Source organism: Stegostoma tigrinum, chromosome 29 (genome assembly GCF_030684315.1).
Source record: "Stegostoma tigrinum isolate sSteTig4 chromosome 29, sSteTig4.hap1, whole genome shotgun sequence".
NCBI lineage: Eukaryota > Metazoa > Chordata > Chondrichthyes > Orectolobiformes > Stegostomatidae > Stegostoma > Stegostoma tigrinum.
The window spans coordinates 23909950-23928412 of NC_081382.1; the positions used below are offsets into that span (position 1 = coordinate 23909950).

General features: G+C 38.7%; 1 protein-coding gene across 5 annotated transcripts in view; it reads right to left on the bottom strand.

The window, feature by feature from the left end:
- Nucleotides 1–11365: 11365 nt before the first annotated feature.
- LOC125465413 (DENN domain-containing protein 1A-like) overlaps nucleotides 11366–18463 on the bottom strand; it is a 522997-nt gene continuing 515899 nt past the window's right edge. For all 5 annotated transcript variants that reach the window (XM_059638169.1, XM_048558890.2, XM_048558889.2 and 2 more), the window contains one exon: nucleotides 11366–17479. In XM_059638169.1, the coding sequence (XP_059494152.1) occupies nucleotides 16151–17479 (1329 nt within the window). In that variant the 3' untranslated portion in view covers nucleotides 11366–16150. The remainder of the gene's footprint in view (nucleotides 17480–18463) is intronic.

The following is an 18463-nucleotide window of genomic DNA, read 5'->3' on the forward strand; positions in this document are numbered from 1 at the left end:
GCTTTTTGGAAATTCAAATATATTACATCCATTGGTTCTCCTTTATCTATCCCGCATGATGCCTCCTCAAAGAGGTCAGGCATGAATTCCCCATCATGAAGACTCTGAAGGCGAGCAAGGACCTAGATTACCATAAAAGTGATTCATTCAACATATCATGGAAATTCCAATCCTATGTGCATAATTCTAATGCTCATCTATTTCATGTTGAACATATATGACATAATAGGTTAAGTTTGGCATTTTCAGAAATCTTCATGTTTGCCAGGACTTTAGTAAAATGGATGAAAAAATTATTTGCTTTTGGTACAGTCTTCTGTTAAATTATTTGGCCACTTTATCCAAACAGTAAATTTTGACAGCTCTTTCAGTGCCATGTTACTTGCTATGACCTAATTATATGGATGTTACTTTAATTACAAAAACTTGTAGCAATAAAATAGGAATCAACGAAACCATTGTAGTTCCAGTGTAAATTTCAATGATAACCAGCAATTATACAGGTTTTCAGTTCAAAATGCAAATGTACATCTGCCAAAAAAATTAGTTAATTTAAGACAAATGTTGATTGAAAGTTGTGGTGACAAAACAGCTTAAATGAGACTTTCAGAAACAAAACTTGAGAAGCCACACAAATAATACCTCAAAAATAAAGCAAAAAGAAAAATATTTTATCACCACAATATGCCCGTCATGGTGGTGGCTTCAAAATGTTTACAGTGGGCTTACTTCTTAAACCACGGCAATCTATTTGGTGTTGGGTAACCCACAGTGGTGTTAGGGAGGGAATTCCAGGATTTCTACAAAGGTTAAGCTGGAATAATATTATCACGAAACTGCTTAGGAAGCTGACATTGTCAGAGAACAAAATCAATATTGTTGTACAATAATGATTGGAGATATAAATTGTACGCAGCCATACCAACCCCTAATCACTGTTTGCTCAGGCCTCTTTACTTAATGGTAGCTCAGCTAGAATGGACCAGTTTTGCTGCAGCAAGACATCTAATAATCTTTCCTATTTGTTTGACTTGTCATTGTACACTTCAGATTCAGCTTTAATGATGAGGTTGCTGAAATCGCAAGTTGACAACTGTGCAGCAAGGAATCAGAAGTTTCCTTCCGTCTGGGAGCTTAGTGAACAGGGTATTTCCTTATCCAATGAAATTAAGGATTTGGGAGAAAAGCACAGAAAAGAGGGTGAGAGTCTTTGGGATGTAGAGCACAGAAACGGACCCTTCGGTCCAACTTGTCCGTGCCGACCAGATATCCCAAATTAATCTAGTCCCATTTGCCAGTATTTGGCCCATATACGTCTAAATCCTTCCTATTCATGTACCCATCAAGATGCCTTTTAAATGTTGTAATTGTACCAGCCTTCACCAACTCTTTTGGCAGTTCATTCCATACACGCATCACCCTCTGCAAAAAAATATGCCCCTCAGGTCCCTTTTAAATCTTTCCCCTTTCACCTTAATCCAATGACCTCTAGTTTTGGACTCCCCTCTCCTGAGGAAAAGACCTTAGCTTTTCAGCCTATCCATGCCCCTCATGATTTTATAAACCTCTATAAAGTCAAGCCTCCGCCTCCGACACAACAGGCTTAAAGGGTCAAATGAGTGCTCCTGCTCCTAGTTCACATGTATGCACACAAAATGCCGATTAGCATTGACAATGACCATGTGGCAGACCACAACTTCTAGAAATTCACATTTAACCAATCATCTGCCTTATTACCTGACGTTTTTGTACCTTTTATACATAAATAATGACAAGTTCCATTAGCTTCATTAATTTGACAGCCAAACCTGACCCAATTTTTCGTTTAATAGTTGCCATATGAAATGCTTTCAGTAAAATGCAAAAAAATTGATGCAATATCAAAAAAAAGGAAAATTGAATAAAATAACTTACTTTGTGGCTGAAATATAATATTTTGGCATTCATTTAACAAACAAGTAGAAAGGTATTCAACTATTTCTTGAATGTTTAAAAAATTTCTTGGAATGTGGGCTTTTCTGGTGGGCTAGCATTTCTCGCCCATCCTTTGATGCCCTTGAGAAGCTGGTGGTGAGTTGACTACTTGAACCACAGCAGTCTATTTGGCATTGGTAGACCCACAGTGCTGTTAGGGAGTGAATTCCAGGACTTTGACCCCAGTTGCATTAAAAGAATATGATATATTTCCAAGTTAGGATGGTGAATAGCCTGGAGGGGAAATTGCATACGGTGGTGTTCCCATGCATCTGTTGTCTTCGTCCTTCGAGACGGAAGTGACTATAGTTTTTGAAGATGAATTTTGTAGATGGTACACACTGCTGCTACTGAGGAAGTGAATATTTTTGGATGTGGTGCCAGTTGAGTGGGTAACTTGGCGCTGGATGGTGTCAAGCTTCCTGACTGCCATTGGAACAGCAGTCATCAAGCCAAATGGAGAATATTCCATTGTATGCCTGATTTGTGCCTTGTTGATGGTGGGACAGGGTTTGGGGAGTAAGAGGATAAGTTACTTGCCATAGAATTCCTGGCCTCTGGCTGCTATTGTAATCGTAGTGTGCATATGGCTAGTCCAGTTCAGTTTCAGGTCAATAATAATCCTAAGAATATTGATGGTTGGGGATTCAACGATGGTCATTCCATTGAATGACAAGGACAATGGTTAGATGCCCTCTCAAAAGGTATATTTCCTGAAAGATCTCCTGAGAAATATGAACTATTTCCTGAAGGTGCCTGTAAATTTCCCCATGAACTGTATCATTTCATTTTTTCCATTACTTAACAGAAATTCAATAATAATTTGTAAGTCATTGACTAGCTCCAGGATACTTATGGTATGTTAGTAAATAAATCATTGGCAGCTGCTCCTTTTTTGTTACATTAGTTTACTTTAAGTCAGTATATATAATGCACATGTACTTTCATAAAATGTGCTGTTGCTGCTGGAACTCATCATTGCACTTATAAAGAGACTCCGTAATGCATTTTGCCCTAAATATATTCTGTACAATATCAATTGCCAAATAATAATGACTGACATGTGCGATATTATTCAGTTTAATTACCACATTAAATTATGCAAAACTCTTAAAAGTTGCAATAAATGTTTCCTCCACACAATCAAACTTAACATTAAATTCATTTTTATCTGCTATAATGACAAAATCGTCCCTTCCCCACCCACACCCCACACCATGTAGGTAGTTCTCCTTTAGCCTAATAGGTGCATTCTTGTGTGAGCTTGCACTGTGGAAAATCGCATAATAAGGAAATTTCTATAGAAAATCGGTATATCTGTACAGCAGAAAGTTTATGTCATCCAAATAGCGTCTGCTATTCATCAATTGCGTTACAGCCAATTTGTGTTAACGAAACACCAGTCATAGCAGATCTACTTGTACTACTCATGATCATTGTATAACACTGTCAATTCTTAAGCTATCCACTAATTTCAATTATGTACAGCCACAATGGATTATTAAGACGCAACTCTCACATTTTTATTACATAGATTTCAAATGTTTTAATACTTTTATTGATCCAATCCTATCGTTGAAATTGGTGAACATGGAAATGAGTGAGACCAAATTTTGTCCTTTACCAATGCCAGTTTGGTTGAATCTACAAAGATTGATAAAAGGTACAAATCCCTGCTTTTGACGTATTTGAGGTGAACTGAGTTTCATGGAATCTTAAACATAAAAGGAAACAGCCAGAAACCACTGCACTACACTGCCTGCAACGAAACACAAATTGCACTTGGAAATGAATTGGAGCCTAGTGTTGTTCTATTGTCCAGTTATTGGGGAAGGTGGGGGTGGGGTTTGCCAAGTGGGGAGCTGTGTCCAAAGAATGAACTTTCATTAAAATAATTTCCAGGAATATATGATTTATTCTCTACATTGATACCAATAAGTAGGTTAAATAGGTTTACTTTGCTGCTTACTGTTCATATTTTTGGCCCTCCTCAGTAAGACTGAGCTTAGCTATTTGTAAGAGCTGGAAATGCTTACATTTGCTTGCCTTGATTGTATCACTACCAACATGATGAGCCTAACTGAATATGTATCAGGGAATTGTGCTGCAGCAGCAATATTCATGACATTCTTTTTCCACTCCCTGTCCTATAAACCCCACTTCTATTTCAATGTCTATGTTGCTATTCCATTTGTGTCTTTTTAGTGCTTAGTATTTTCTGTTGCATCATCTATCCATGTTAGTCCTCAAAACATATAGAAAGACGGCAAAATAAACCAGGATTAAGGCCTCACTTTCACTATTTCTATGATCAAGGCAGCACACAATGGGGTCAACAATTAAGAGCTTGTTTCTGGATGAGTGCACAAAAATGCAAATAATTGTGCATTGTAGTCCACACGTGATCCATTTCCACTCTCATTTATCTATTTCCATTGACCAAATTCCTCACCAATTTGGCATATTTCTTATCAATTAGAAATTTGGCCAGCTTCCTGACTGTGTATTTTTGCTCACTTTTTAAAATCTGATGACGGACAAGAATTTTTTGAATAAGCCAACAACTTCTATTTTATAACTTTACCATACCTCTGAAATTTGAGTTCTGTTATTTCCATCAACACTATAACACATGCCATAGGTTTCCAAATTGCTTCTTTCCACTGTTCTCCGAAAACATTTGCTCTAAGGTAGAGGGAAATTAAACAAAGTTTAGTGGACTTGTATTTCCAAAGGTGACGCATCTTGTTTATGCTATTAAGTCCCAGAATTGTTTGAGCTGTCGTGATATCTATACGTGGAGGTTGAACTGATGGGTGGTCCATGAATTAAGTTTAACAATTATGAAGGTGAAAGGCACTCAATTTTTTTTTTTAAAATGTGGCTGAAATAATTAGCTTTACTTAAAAAGAACTGATTTGACTAATTATGAAGATGAAACTGAGCTTGGAAATTATGGGGACAACTTATTAAGCTCAAAGTGTCATGTAGGCAATAACTAAGCCAGAATCTAAATAGCTGGGTGGAGGGCAAGATTTATAGAAGCATTGAAGCAAGAGTAGGCCATTTGGACCTTCATGTCTGCTCCTCCATGCAATATGACCACAGCCGATCCTCTTATCAAATGCCATACTCCCGCTTTCTTTCCATGCTCCTTTAATACCTAAGAATTTAAGTGTCTCTTACTTGAATGTTCTCAGATAAAATCGGATCCCCTCTCATCCTTCTAAACTCTGGTTCGGCTGGGCCTGTGTTCACTAATTTCTCTTCATACAATAGTGTGCCATTCCCTATTTCACACATTGACATGTACAACTTCACATTTATCCATATTATACTTCTTCTGCCATGTCTTTGCCCACGCTTCTGGACCACCTCCTTGCATCCCGCTCACAACTCACAATCCCATCTTGTTTTATATCATTAGCGATTTTAGAAATGTTGCATTGGTTCCCTCATCCAGGTCAGTTATATATACCGTGACCAGTTAGAACCTAAGCACTGATTCTTATCATCCAACCAATCACTGCCTGCCAACCGAAAAAAGGCTGATTTATTCCCACTGTGTGTTTTCTGCCTGACAAGTCACACCAATGCATTACCCCATTGCATGTGCTTTAATTTTACTCACTAACCACTTGGGGTTGTGATGAAATAACCTTCCGAAAATCCAAATACACCACATCCACCAGTTCACCCTTTTCTATTCTACTTTAAAAGTACTCTTGTAGATTGGTTAAGTGTGATCTGCCTCTCAAGCTCTCACTGACTTTATTTAATCCTGTTAATACTTTCTAAGTGTTTGCTATCATGTCTTTTATAATAAATTTGAGTATATTACCCACATCTGAAATTAACAAAGAAACAAAAGAAACCTACAGCACAGGAACAGGCCCTTCGGCCCCCCAAACCTGCGCCGATCAAAATCCACTGTCTAACCTGTCATCTATTTTCTAACGGTCTGCGTCCATTTGCTCCCTGCCCATCCATGTACCTGTCCAAATATATCTTAAAAGACACTAACGGTGTCTGCGTCTACCACCTCCGCTGGCAACGCGTTCCAGGCACCCACCACCCTCTGTGTAAAGAACTTCCCACGCCTATCTCCCTTAAACTTTCCGCCTCTCACTTTGAACTCATGACCCCTAGTAATTAAGTCCCCCACTCTGGGAAAAAGCTTTTTGCTATCCACCCTGTCTATACCCCTCATGATTTTGTAGACCTCAATCAAGTCCCCCCTCAATCTCCATCTTTCTAATGAAAATAATCCTAATCTACTCAACCTCTCTTCATAGCTAGCACCCTCCATACCAGGCAACATCCTGGTGAACCTCCTCTGCACCCTCTCCAAAGCATCCACATCCTTTTGGTAATGTGGCGACCAGAACCGTACACAGTATTCCAAACGTGGCCGAACCAAAGTCCTATACAAGTGCAACATGACCTGCCAACTCTTGTACTCAATACCCCGCCCAATGAAGGAAAGCATGCCATATGCCTTCTTGACCACCCCATTTACCTGCATTGTCACCTTCAGGGAACAATGGACCTGAACACCCAGATCTCTCTGTTCATCAATTTTCCCCAGGACTTTTCCATTTACTGTATAGTTCACCCTTGAATTTGATCTTCCAAAATGCATCACCTCGCATTTGCCCAGATTGAACTCCATAATTAGGCTAACTGGTTTGTAATTCTCCTTTTTCTCTGATTCCCTCTTTAAATAGTGGGGTTATATCTGTCACCCTCCAATCTGTGGGAAGTGCTCCAACAATTATAGCATATTGGAGGACAACAATCAAATATTTTCAGTGCCACTTCCTTTTGTACTCTGGGATGTAGATTAACAAGCCAGCCTCCAAGAACTCTCCCGACACAACTCTCATTCATTTAGACAATGCTTCTGCATTTCAAGGTGCAACAGCATCTGTCATTGTAATTTCACAGTGAGAACACTGTTGTCAGGGCTATGGACCCAACTCATGGACTAGACAAGGTCAGGCCACTTTCTTCGCACTCATGCACTTTGATTCCACCTGGATGCTCACATCGTCCCTGCCTTGCCTTCTCTAGAGATACCAGGCTCACAATACTGCTGGAGAGCTGGGCCATTTAGCACTAACACAAAGCCAGGTGTGTGTGTGACAGCACGAGAGAGGGAGAGCGCGAGAGAGATAGATGGAGAGAGCGCGAGAGAGAGAGATGGAGAGAATGCAAGAGATGGAGAGAGTGAGGGGAGGAGCTTGGGGGAGCAGAGAGGGATTGGAGGAATGTTACTACTTACTCTGGTCAAGTGGCACAGATCATCAACCTTCTTCCCACAGTGCTGGGCATTGCTCCTGATGGTTGAAACTGCACTGACTTGGGTGGTAACCTTGAACCAAGCTGCCATGGTGTTATGGTCCTCTTCTGGTCCCGGGGAAGAGGATGTTTCATTCTGCACCACTCCATCTAACAGGACCTCCAGACCCCTGTCTATGAAGAAGGCCATCAATTTACCCTTCTACGCCAAATCTAGGCAAATATCAGGAACTCTACAGGGCAGTTTTGGATGAACAATGCATGATCAGATGCATAAAGGGCATTTAAAGATGGTGCTAATGCCAATCCATTTGGGATATCCTGGCAGTGGTAGGTCATTTCGGGTATGGTGGCAGAATGGGGCTGGAGTCAGAAGAGAGGGATGGGCATGAGGGGTTTAAATAGTTACAGGTAAATTTGGTAAGATGTGATGAATAAACAAACTGCGTCTCATGGAGATAAGCCCTGTATAAAACCGGACAAAACTCACACTTCGTTGAAAACAGAATAGATTCAGCCCTAAGTCACTATGGGGAAAACAGAATGAGTTCTGTGTGTTAGCAGCTTGTAAAACTGAGCATTGGTTAGCGCAGTGGCTGAGATTTTTAGAATTTCCAACTGTAGAACTATATGTTTCATATACTCTCAAACAAGACCTTGTACATTTAAAATGACATCAGTTCGCCACATTCTTAAAAGAGCTTCCTTGTGTTCATTGGAATAAAGGTCAAGACATTAAAATGGTTTGTAAGTGACTATCTGATCGTGACTGATTACCTGCACAGTCGTCACATGAATTCAGAATCAAAAATGTCAAAATTTGCAGACAGAACATTCAGATTTTATATGCTGTCGTTTTGCATTTAACAAAAGCGAAGCTGTTGTCTTAGCAGCTGTTTAAAGTTTATTTGATTCTATGTAATTATCTACTCCATAAATAAACCTCCTCTGCACTTGTTCTTTAAATAGTGATAGCCAATTTTAAATTGACCTCAGGACAAGAGTACATGACCTAAACCAGGTAGGGGTAGACAGGTTCTCGATTTGCCATAGTGAAATCTGGAACTCTGGATCGCTGGTCCACCACAAAATGCATTGGCTGCCTTATCCTGACTATTACCTTCACCAGCATTTTGATTGCACCTTTCACAAACTCCGAATGCAGCATGTAGACATGTCTTTAATGGAGTGAAACGTGAAAGTGAATACTCACACAACAAATTTCCATAACCAGTTTTTTTTTTGTCCATTACTAGTTATCCTAGCGAGTGATTGTGAGCAGCCTTCTTGAACCTCTGCAGTCCTTGCACAAGTGTAGAGGCACGTGCAGTGCTACTGGGAAGGGAACTCCAAGATTTTAATAAGGTGATGAGGAATTGTGATACCATTCCTAGACAGTGTGATGAGTGGCTTGGAGAGAAACTTGCAGGTAATGGCATTTCAATTATCTCCTGTCCTTGTCCTTCAAGGTGGAAGTAGCTGAAGTGTTGGAAGATGCTGTCTAAGGAGCTTTGGTGAATTGCTGCAGTACATCTTACAGACAGTACACACTGCTGCTACTGAGCATCAGTAGCGAAGGGAGTGGATGCTTGTGTATGTAATGCCAACCTTGTGGGCTGCTTTTTCCTGGATGCTGTCAAGCTTCTTGACTTTTGTTGCAGCTGCACCCATCCAGGCAAGTGGGGAGTCAGGAGGCAAATTACTTGTTGCAGGGTTCTGACTCAATCTTGTAGCAATAGGGTTACAGATTTTGTTTTGTATAATTCTGCTCCTAATGGCCCACTGTGCCTCATGAATGCCCAGTTTTAAGTTGCTAAATGTTTTAGAAGTTGGTTCCCTTTAACACGGTGATAGTTTACTCTCCATTGTGCTGTATGGCTCTAAGTGTGACAAAACTTCAGCTCTACAAGGAGTCTATGACAGTCACTTCTACTGACGTGGTTGAAGTGGACATATCTGTGGCAGGTGGTTTGGTGAGCAAAAGTTCAGGCAGATTTGGTTTCTCCCTCATTTGTTCCTTCACCTCCCTCCACAAACACCGTGCAGTCCTTTAGTAATCAACCAGCTTTGCTATAACCGTCATGGGGTCAGACATTGAAGTCCCTCGTCCAGAGCTGATTCTGCACCCTTGCCCCATGTGGTACTTCCTCTTAGTGGTGTTCAACATGGATCGGTACTGATTCATCAGCTGACAGAATGGGGACTTTGTAGTGAACAGCTGGTGGTTGACTCGTCTACTTTTGACCCGAAACCTTGAGATTTCATGAGGTCAGGAATTGATGTTGTGGACTCCTTGTTGACTGTGTAGTAGTTCTGATGGGTACGTCCTGCTGGCAGGACAGATCATATCCAGAGATGGTGGTGGTCAAGTTTGGTACATTGTTTGCAAGAAATTTTGCTTGGTTATTCCGTTGGACATCACTGTCAATCTTAGCAAATGTTAGGAGGACTTCTCAGAGTGTACAGCATGTATTTCCCTTATTCATCAATGGGAGGAGGGCATTGCTGGTTAGGCAGCATTTATTGCTGATCCCTAATTGCTCAGATGGCCACTTAGCCAACCACATTGCTGTGGGTCTGGGTCACATGTACACTAGACTAGGTAAGCATCTATTCCTTACAGGTCATTAGTGAACCAGACGGGTTTTTCTAACAATTGATAATGGATTCATGGTCATTATTAGATTCATAATTCCAGATATTTTATTGAATTCAAATTCCACCATCTGCTGTGACGGGATTCAACTCGGGTCCCCAGAATGTTATGTGGGTCTCCGTATGCACAGTCCAGCGATAATAACACTAGGCTATCGCCTCCCCTATACTGTCATTTCTAGATCATGGGTCTATGTTAGGTGGCCCAATTGGTTTCAAACCCTTCTTTTGGCTTTTCAGTTGTTTGAATAACTGAACAGATTACTGTCATTTCAAGGGGCAGTTAAGAGTCAAACACATTACTGAGGCATGGAGTTGTATTTATTCCCGACCAGGTTGGTACCTCACAGTTTCCCCTAAAGGGCACTAATCGATGAGATGGATTTTTCCTGCAACAGATTGGTTGCCATTATGCTAGCTTTTAGTTCCAACCTTTTTTAATTGAAATCAAATTGCATCACCCCAGGGTGAGATTTGAACTCATGGCCGCAGAGCTTGAGCATGGTGCTCTGGTTACTTATCCAGTGATATTACCACTAGATCACTGCTGTCACTAGCTTCTTTCAATACTGTTGATTAAATGATAGGCATTGGCCGGGACTCCGATTTTCCTTTTGGATGAGATACTTTGTCCTTTTCCACAGGAGTAGTCTTGGTTTATTTTTTGTCCTGAAAGCCAAAACCTTTAACAGTGCAGCCTTCCATCCACTGAACACTGAAGTGTTGACCTAGATTTTACTTTGAACATCTGGAGTGGAAATTCAAACCTCAATCTTCCTCATTGGTGGGATTGCAACCTACTGTGTCATGGCTGGCACAGTGGTTAGGCAACAGTAAAACTGAGGTCAAAAACAGAAGTTTAAGCTTTCTCTTGGATTGGTAACAGACTAAAATAATTTTGTAAATAAACACAGTTTGGCAAAAAGTTACTGAAATGTTACATTAAAAAAATCATACTTTCATAGGAGTTATGGCAAATTTAATTTGGATTTTTGAAATCCTCAAAATATACACTTGAAAACTCTCACATTTAGAAGTCTGAGGTTTTCTTGTTGCAGTTTTAGCTCTTTGCTCCATTGGAATTGGACTTATTTGCTGCAATATTCAAAGCCCATTGAGTTTATTGGGTGCTTGGTTTTAGCTGACTTTGCAGAAAATCTTTTAGTAACTTACTCAATTTTATTTGTTAGGTTTTTAGCTGAGCATTAATAACTGAACCTCAGGACAGTAACATGTCTCCAGTATGAATTTTCACAGTTTCTGAAAACCTGGAGCACTGCCGGGTGAAAATATAAAAAATACCTGTGGCAGTATCTTCCGAGATAGACAACAATTAAGAGTCATTAAACTTTCTGCACAAGTACAGCTGTGGGGAAGTAAAATATACACCTCTAATAAATAATGGAGCAAAAACAGAGGGAGTTTACACAGGAGAATCATTACTTTTATTACTTTCAAGTCCCATGGCATCACTCTGTCACTTTACAATTCCATTCCACCATCTTAATTACAAAAGTCATTTGTTCACAGTCGTATGAGTCAGAACCAATAACAGAACAAAAATATTATTGCACTGAATCTCAGCCCTGCTGTTTCTGTGCTATACATTTTTTTTTACTAGTAGTAAAATGTGCAGTGAACCAGTATCTATATAATTTTTGATTCCAATTCTCTTCAGAAATCAACAGTGTCTTTGGACAGAAAAATGCAGAAACTTGTACATACAGCCAACTTTGGGAAAATAGCCATGGATCATGAACTCTAAGTTCAGGGGTAGGAGTTTGACTAATTCTTCAAAAATCTGCCTTTTGCAGTTTTGGGATAACCTCAATTACACTTTTTGTTTGAATAGGCCATACTAAACACCTGGCATATTTTTATGTTCCTGAATGGATATTTGAAAAAGTTCAACTGAGACCAATGTGAGTAAGCTTCAACTATAAAAAAACAAGTACTTAAATATGAAAACCATGGGCCCTCTATAATACTTGAGGAAACACTGCTAATAGCAGTTAAGATTAAAGTGTCACTGAGGCCTCAGTTACAAATACTATATGTACTATAACTCCAATCACAAGTAAAGGTATATCAGCTATTGTTTAATGCTAATGCCAGCTGAAATTCACTGATGATATACTTATATGTGCAGTCAGTCTGGATTGAAGCTCACTGGAAAAACCATCACAGTCACTTATTAAATCTGCTTTGCTGTTATTAAATATGTGAAGTAAACCCTTTTGGGAAACTTGAAGATTTTGACCGCACAATTTAAAATTCAATGCATAAAACACGTTCACGGTATCACTGACAAATACATTAAAACAGAAGTAGGTGCATAGAACAAAACTGCATGCTTGACAAGTACTGCTGTAACAAAAATATTTTTTTTTACAATATATTCAGAAACTCGGTACACTTATTTAGCAGCAACTTATTTGGCCAAGTTACAAAAGCACTGTGCAAGCGTTAACGAATTTGAAAACACACTAGAGCCTCCTACATCATATTGTACAATGCCTGGGCTTCACTATTATCAACGTAAGGAGTTACTGACTTAGGATAAATCTAACAGGTTCACTAACATTGAGACTATTTTGCATATAACATTAGCTTCAGACTACCAAAGCATTGTACATTCCACAAATGTTTGAGGCACAAGTTAATAAGGAAGCCTAATTCCCAGGAAGTGTATGCACCACAGTTTATGTGACAAATAACAGAAATGAATAAAGCATCATACAAAACACTGAATTACAAATTAAGCTGGATTTTCCCAAAAGTATATTGTACATCATTCAGAATGTAAGATCTATTTGAAACATTTAAATTCTGCATCATTACAGTATTCCAACCTGTGTCAGTACTGAGATCTTATAGGATTTACAGAAATTCCTTGAAATCAGTTATTCATCTAGAATCAACTCCTAGTTTTTTTTTAAAAAGTTAAGTTTAGTTGGAGAAGAGATTTTCACACTGACTCTTTGTTTAATTTACAGCCACTTTAAGCATGGATTGAAATAAACAATAATCTGAATAAAAATGTGCATTAGTATTAAACTGTAGCACCTTTACCTTCTGTAATTTCATGAACCTAAAACAATATATTTTCATCACTTTTTTTGCACTAATACATGAGAAAGAATTTTGGCTATGAAGGCAAACCCAATGTACAATTGCAGAGTATCTATGCCAACTAAACTATCCCCATTATTGTCATTGGTATGTAATGTTCCAGTGCAAAATATGCTATGTAAAACATTAAAAGGAAACTCTGAGCACTCATCTGCAAGCTTATCCTAGAGTGATTTTGTATCATGATTCTTAGTTATTAACATTTAGATGTCCTACTAACAGCACAAAAAAGTTAATATTTCATGCTACCAAAAGTCTCAACTCATTCGTTCATAAGCCCTGGCAATTAAATTAAAACAAAGGTTTTGGCTGTTTGTGTTATTAGGCAACCATTAATAGCAAAAATAACACTTAATGTTTCCAGCTACTTGCGTAACGCATGTGAAAGTACTTGGTGGAAGATTGTTTAAAAATGCAAAGCAAAATTAAAAGTTGGATAATACTTGGGTTTGATGATCAATTCAAAAAGTGCACCTTTAATATTTCAATAAATCAGAAAATTAACTTATTTTGAAAGGCAAATGCACATAATATACTGAAAATATAAGTGTTTTACGATACCTGTATCATGTTGTAGCAGTGATCACAAACCTACTTTGATCCTTACCTTATAAATTATTGGAACTCATCTGAGTGACAATGTGTCATGAAATGTATTGACATTTGCTGAATCTTTAAACAGCTGAGGAGAGGCTTTGTGCATTTGTGAGGGTGTGTGCACCCATGATCCGAAATGAAAGTCAGTAAATATGCAAATTGTATACATTATGATTATCTTTTGTTCAACATTGCTGAAGAAATGTGATTAGGTGACCCCCTCCTTTTGGGCACAGGAAAACCCCTGCTCAGAGCACTGCAAGGAGCAGAATAAATTTTCAAGCTTAATAAAACTGCGTGCATTTGAAGGCAATTGTGTTCTAATGGAACACACAAGGGACAATGAAACTATACCACCAGATCCAGTTTTACTGAGGAAATATGAAAACTGACTCAATATCAGAAACATTATCAACTAATGTGATCAAACTGGGGAAAGGATGAACATCAAGAACGTTGCTTTGTAACACGTAAATATACAATAATTTATAAATACTCAATTTGTCACTGTTATCAAATCTAGGAACTGATACTTGTGAAAATTCAATTGAATTCATGATCAATTACTTTACTTGCAAGAATATAATTCATGTGTAGTATAACTCAGTGATGGCTTTTAAACTTCAGTTCAGCTCGGGCTATTATTGAAGGTAAGAAAATTACCAGGAATAGGTTGCTGGCCTAAGGAAACCTTCTGAATTTCTAATCAACACTGTTTCTGTAACTTGCTGAACAAATACAAATGTGGAACAGAAGTAAAATTGGAATTGATATACTCAGTCCTTAATTGGAAATTTTGATTTTTAATCTCTTTTCACTAGGTGTACCATTCAAGAAATGCAGAATATGTCAGATATGATTCTTAAATGGCAGCTGGAAAAGCAGTTTCAAATTTATAAGCGTTGGACAGAAGAAAAATAAAAAATTATTCTAGCACATTAACACACCTTCTCTTCTCAATCTGCAACAAAATTATCTTTGTATGAATATAATCAGAAATGAGTTAACAGAGATTCCAGGTATAGACTATACTTTTAGATTTCCTTTTAGGCAACTTTACTGTTTGACACAATGGTAACAAAACACTACTTGACCATAGTAAACTGAAGTGGCTAAAATCTGGTCAGATTGATGATACAGCATAATTTTTATAACAATTTGAAGGAGTTCAAAAGGTGTTCTCCTCTGATCATCACCAAAATTATTTGCAAAAAGCTAAAGAACACTGTCTTTATGCAAACGAAGATGTGGAACTTCGTAGTCTGCATGAGTTCAAAAGCTGATTAACACATCAAAAATTTCATTTCTGTGCCTTGAAAGGACTTATTATTATTTGAAGATTACCATCCTGCAATAGCACAAGATTCTGATTTCCCATTGCCCAGTGCACTGGTATTTTTGTTTGAACAGTTAGTGGTAAGAACAGGCTTGCATCATTTATTCCCAACTATAGAACACCCGCAAGAGCGCTGCTCCAGTTGGAATGCAATGCACTTCACTATGCTTCTAATAACCAAAGTTGCTTGTTACTAATACCACTAGTGGTAGCTGTACATTAGATATGGAGCTGTGAATTTTTTAAAACAAATCTAATTATCCATTAGCCTAGGTACACTCAATAGACACAGCATCTATCCCACAGCAAAGCCAGTATAAATACTTTACTAACAAGACCGAATCACAGCAGCAACATTGAGCTGTAAGAGAAATGCATGATTATAGTGTTGTATGGAATTACTTTGCTTCCTTTTTGGTTTCATCCACGTACATCTACATTAATTTCACAATAATTTATCGTAATTAACAGTTTCAAAAAGAAGTTTGCATTCAGGAGGCATTGATTTTACTCTGTAATGTAGGAAAACTCAAATGGTTTGATAAAATTTAGATAAGTATAACATTCATTGCATGGTATCCCATATAATTACCAAAATATTACAGGATCCACAAGAGCACAATAGAAAGATATAGCAAACATAATATCTGCACTGTTAGCTACAAGTTGTGGAGTTAAATGGCTGTAGCATGATGCAAAGGTTTAGTTTCAATGATGAGAAACGGCGAGTTGCAATATTAGTACATTACTATAAGTGACTTAAACATCAATGACATTATTGAGCTTTCAAAAAGAAACATCAGGAATCAAGAAAACAAGGCAACCTCAATCCAAGTGTCAGCGATTTTGTTGGAGTGTTTCTTAATCAGAAAAATTACTGTAAAAGTCACATTTATCACCAAACAGAACAGGTCACACTCGAGTCATGATAAATGGCTTGACGAACGTAGAAGTGTAGTGTAGTAGCTGTTCACTATAACATTTGTTAATACAATATGCATTCTTTATAATTCTTTACAAGAGAAACCAGACTCAACCAGCATTTATAAATGTACCCCTTGACACCTGATACTTTTTCACGTGGCACCCAAAGGCTGCAGTTTAGAAAAGCTCTACTTCTGTCACTCTATTATTGGAACATTTTAATTGCTATTTTTATTCAAAGGTCTCCCATTTTTTTCTGAGCTGGTCCACTCTACTTTGTGATGGTGCTGCCTCCTTATTTGCATTAAGCAAATCGGTAAATGGGTCTTGAGCCTTGCCAGGATTGGATGATTGTAATATTCTTTCAAGACCTTTGGGGGGCTTTGGTGGGACTAATGGTGGCTCAGTCACATTTTTCGTTGAGCCACCCACCGCTAGACTGGAATCAGCCACACTTAGACCTGCCTTTCCTGCAGTTTTCGTAAAACTTATACCTCCTAGGCTGGCTGAAATTGCACTTTTCTGAATAAACGTACCAGACTGAGGGATAGCAGAGGGCTGACTGTACAAGTGGTGAAGGGAAGGTGCTGAGTAGTTCCTGTGAGGCATTTGGGGTTGGAAGAAACCTGAATTTGAAGGCATATAGCTTGAAACAAAAGCAGATGCTGGAGTTGGAGCAAAATGGCTTGCAGAGGGCTGCCTTGGAGAAAAATGAAGAGCTGCTGGCATTGTTTGAGAAAATGGATAAGATGGTGGCTGTGGAAATTGACCGATTGATGCTGGGCTGGGAGTTGAATATCCTTGTGTTTGGCTGAACTGTAAGCAGGCTGGTGGAGCACTTATTCCAAGGTCAGATCCTGATGGAGTGAAACCACTAGGAGCCGGAGGTGAAGACAAAAACAGTGCCGGTGTTAATGAACTTTTAGGAGCTGGAGATTGGCTCCCACCAAGACTGGAACTGGCACTCAGTGGATCCAGAAGACTTAAAAGATCGTTTCTCCTATCCATTTCGGCACTGATTTTAATAGGTTTCAGGATATCAACAGCAGATGAACTTAACATTGGATGAGGAGATGAATTCAATGATTGGTTTAAGTCTGGTGCTTGACGTTTCTTTTCAACACCAACTGTTTCTTGTAACATCTCTGAAGCTGGGTCAATGCTGGAGACAATTCTATCTTGTCTGGAACTGTCCCGTAATACTGTTGATACTTGATTAACTTCTGGAAATACTGACTGTTTGACGCCTCGACTGACAGCTACTGGAGGCGGAAGCACTATTCCTTTCTCTGTTGACCTCCTACCATGAGGCCTTGGGATTGTAATGCTGCCTTGTCCACTTGAAATTGTTTTGGAAGCACTGTCCCTCTTCAAAGCCTCAGCATCAATCCCAGTGAAGAAACTTTCGAAATGAATGTTGCCAGGCGATGAGCTACTGATAGACTTGATACTTAGAGCCATGTCATCTTGACCCGTGCTGCGTAACTTTGTATGAGGCAGAGTATGATGCAGTCCTACTGACATGGTCTTACTCTTCTCAGCTGAAGTCATTACTTTCCACTGCAAAGGTGCACACAAGAATAAAATAACAAACATTTTTAAATCATAACAGTACATTGTCATAATTTAGTTGACTAGGGCTTTGAGAGGTTACATGCATATGAAAACAACATACAATGCATTAGTCGAGTTGAATTCTCTGGGCACTACTATAAATTACAAAAAATGCAGTCAATAAAGTTTTATGGGGTGGTCATATTTCCAAGCTATTTTTAATCATTATCAACTTAGGATTTTGAGTAACATAACCCACTGTGCTAATACTGATAATGGTTACCAGATTTCAAAATATGGGCTAGTTTCTCTCTATGAAATCATAGATAAATTTCATCGATTGATTTCTAGCATTACTGAAAACAAAATTACGAGGCACCTGCCTGTTACGCAGTTTGAACTTGTTTGCAAGAAAAATGGCTAGACTACCCCTTTGCTCATCATGTCACTCAAAACTAAACAACAGAATGGGCTTTTAAACAAAGTACATGAACCCCTTTGATGAGGAGTAGCTGCCCAGTGGGATCTGGTCTTTTTCAGTTACTTTTTCAGCAGCCAGTTCACCCAGTTCAACTGCAAAACCACTAATTCAGGGAAGACAACTTAGTCTTCTCTCCGAGGCAAATACTCCCAACGTCTTCAATCTATCTTCATTACTGAAATTTTTGACTTGCAGTATTCAACTGAGATCATAGTGATTTCATCTACAGCTTGGAGAGCCCTCTGTTTCCTCTTTTAGGAAAGATCAATCAAGTTAGGTGCTATGCAAGTCTGCCTTGGGAGAACACATCGCAGAAGGTGGGTTCACGCAATCTGGGTGATTGGCACTGAAGCACTCTGACATTTCTCTTGATTCAGATAATAGGTTTCTGCTCTTCCGTCTGAAACAGATAACGACGTACTTATCTACAGTAAACCCCATCTGTCAATTTCTGGTCAACTCACTAAGCCAGTCCATATCCATTTGTAAATAGACTCAGGGGAAGAGAG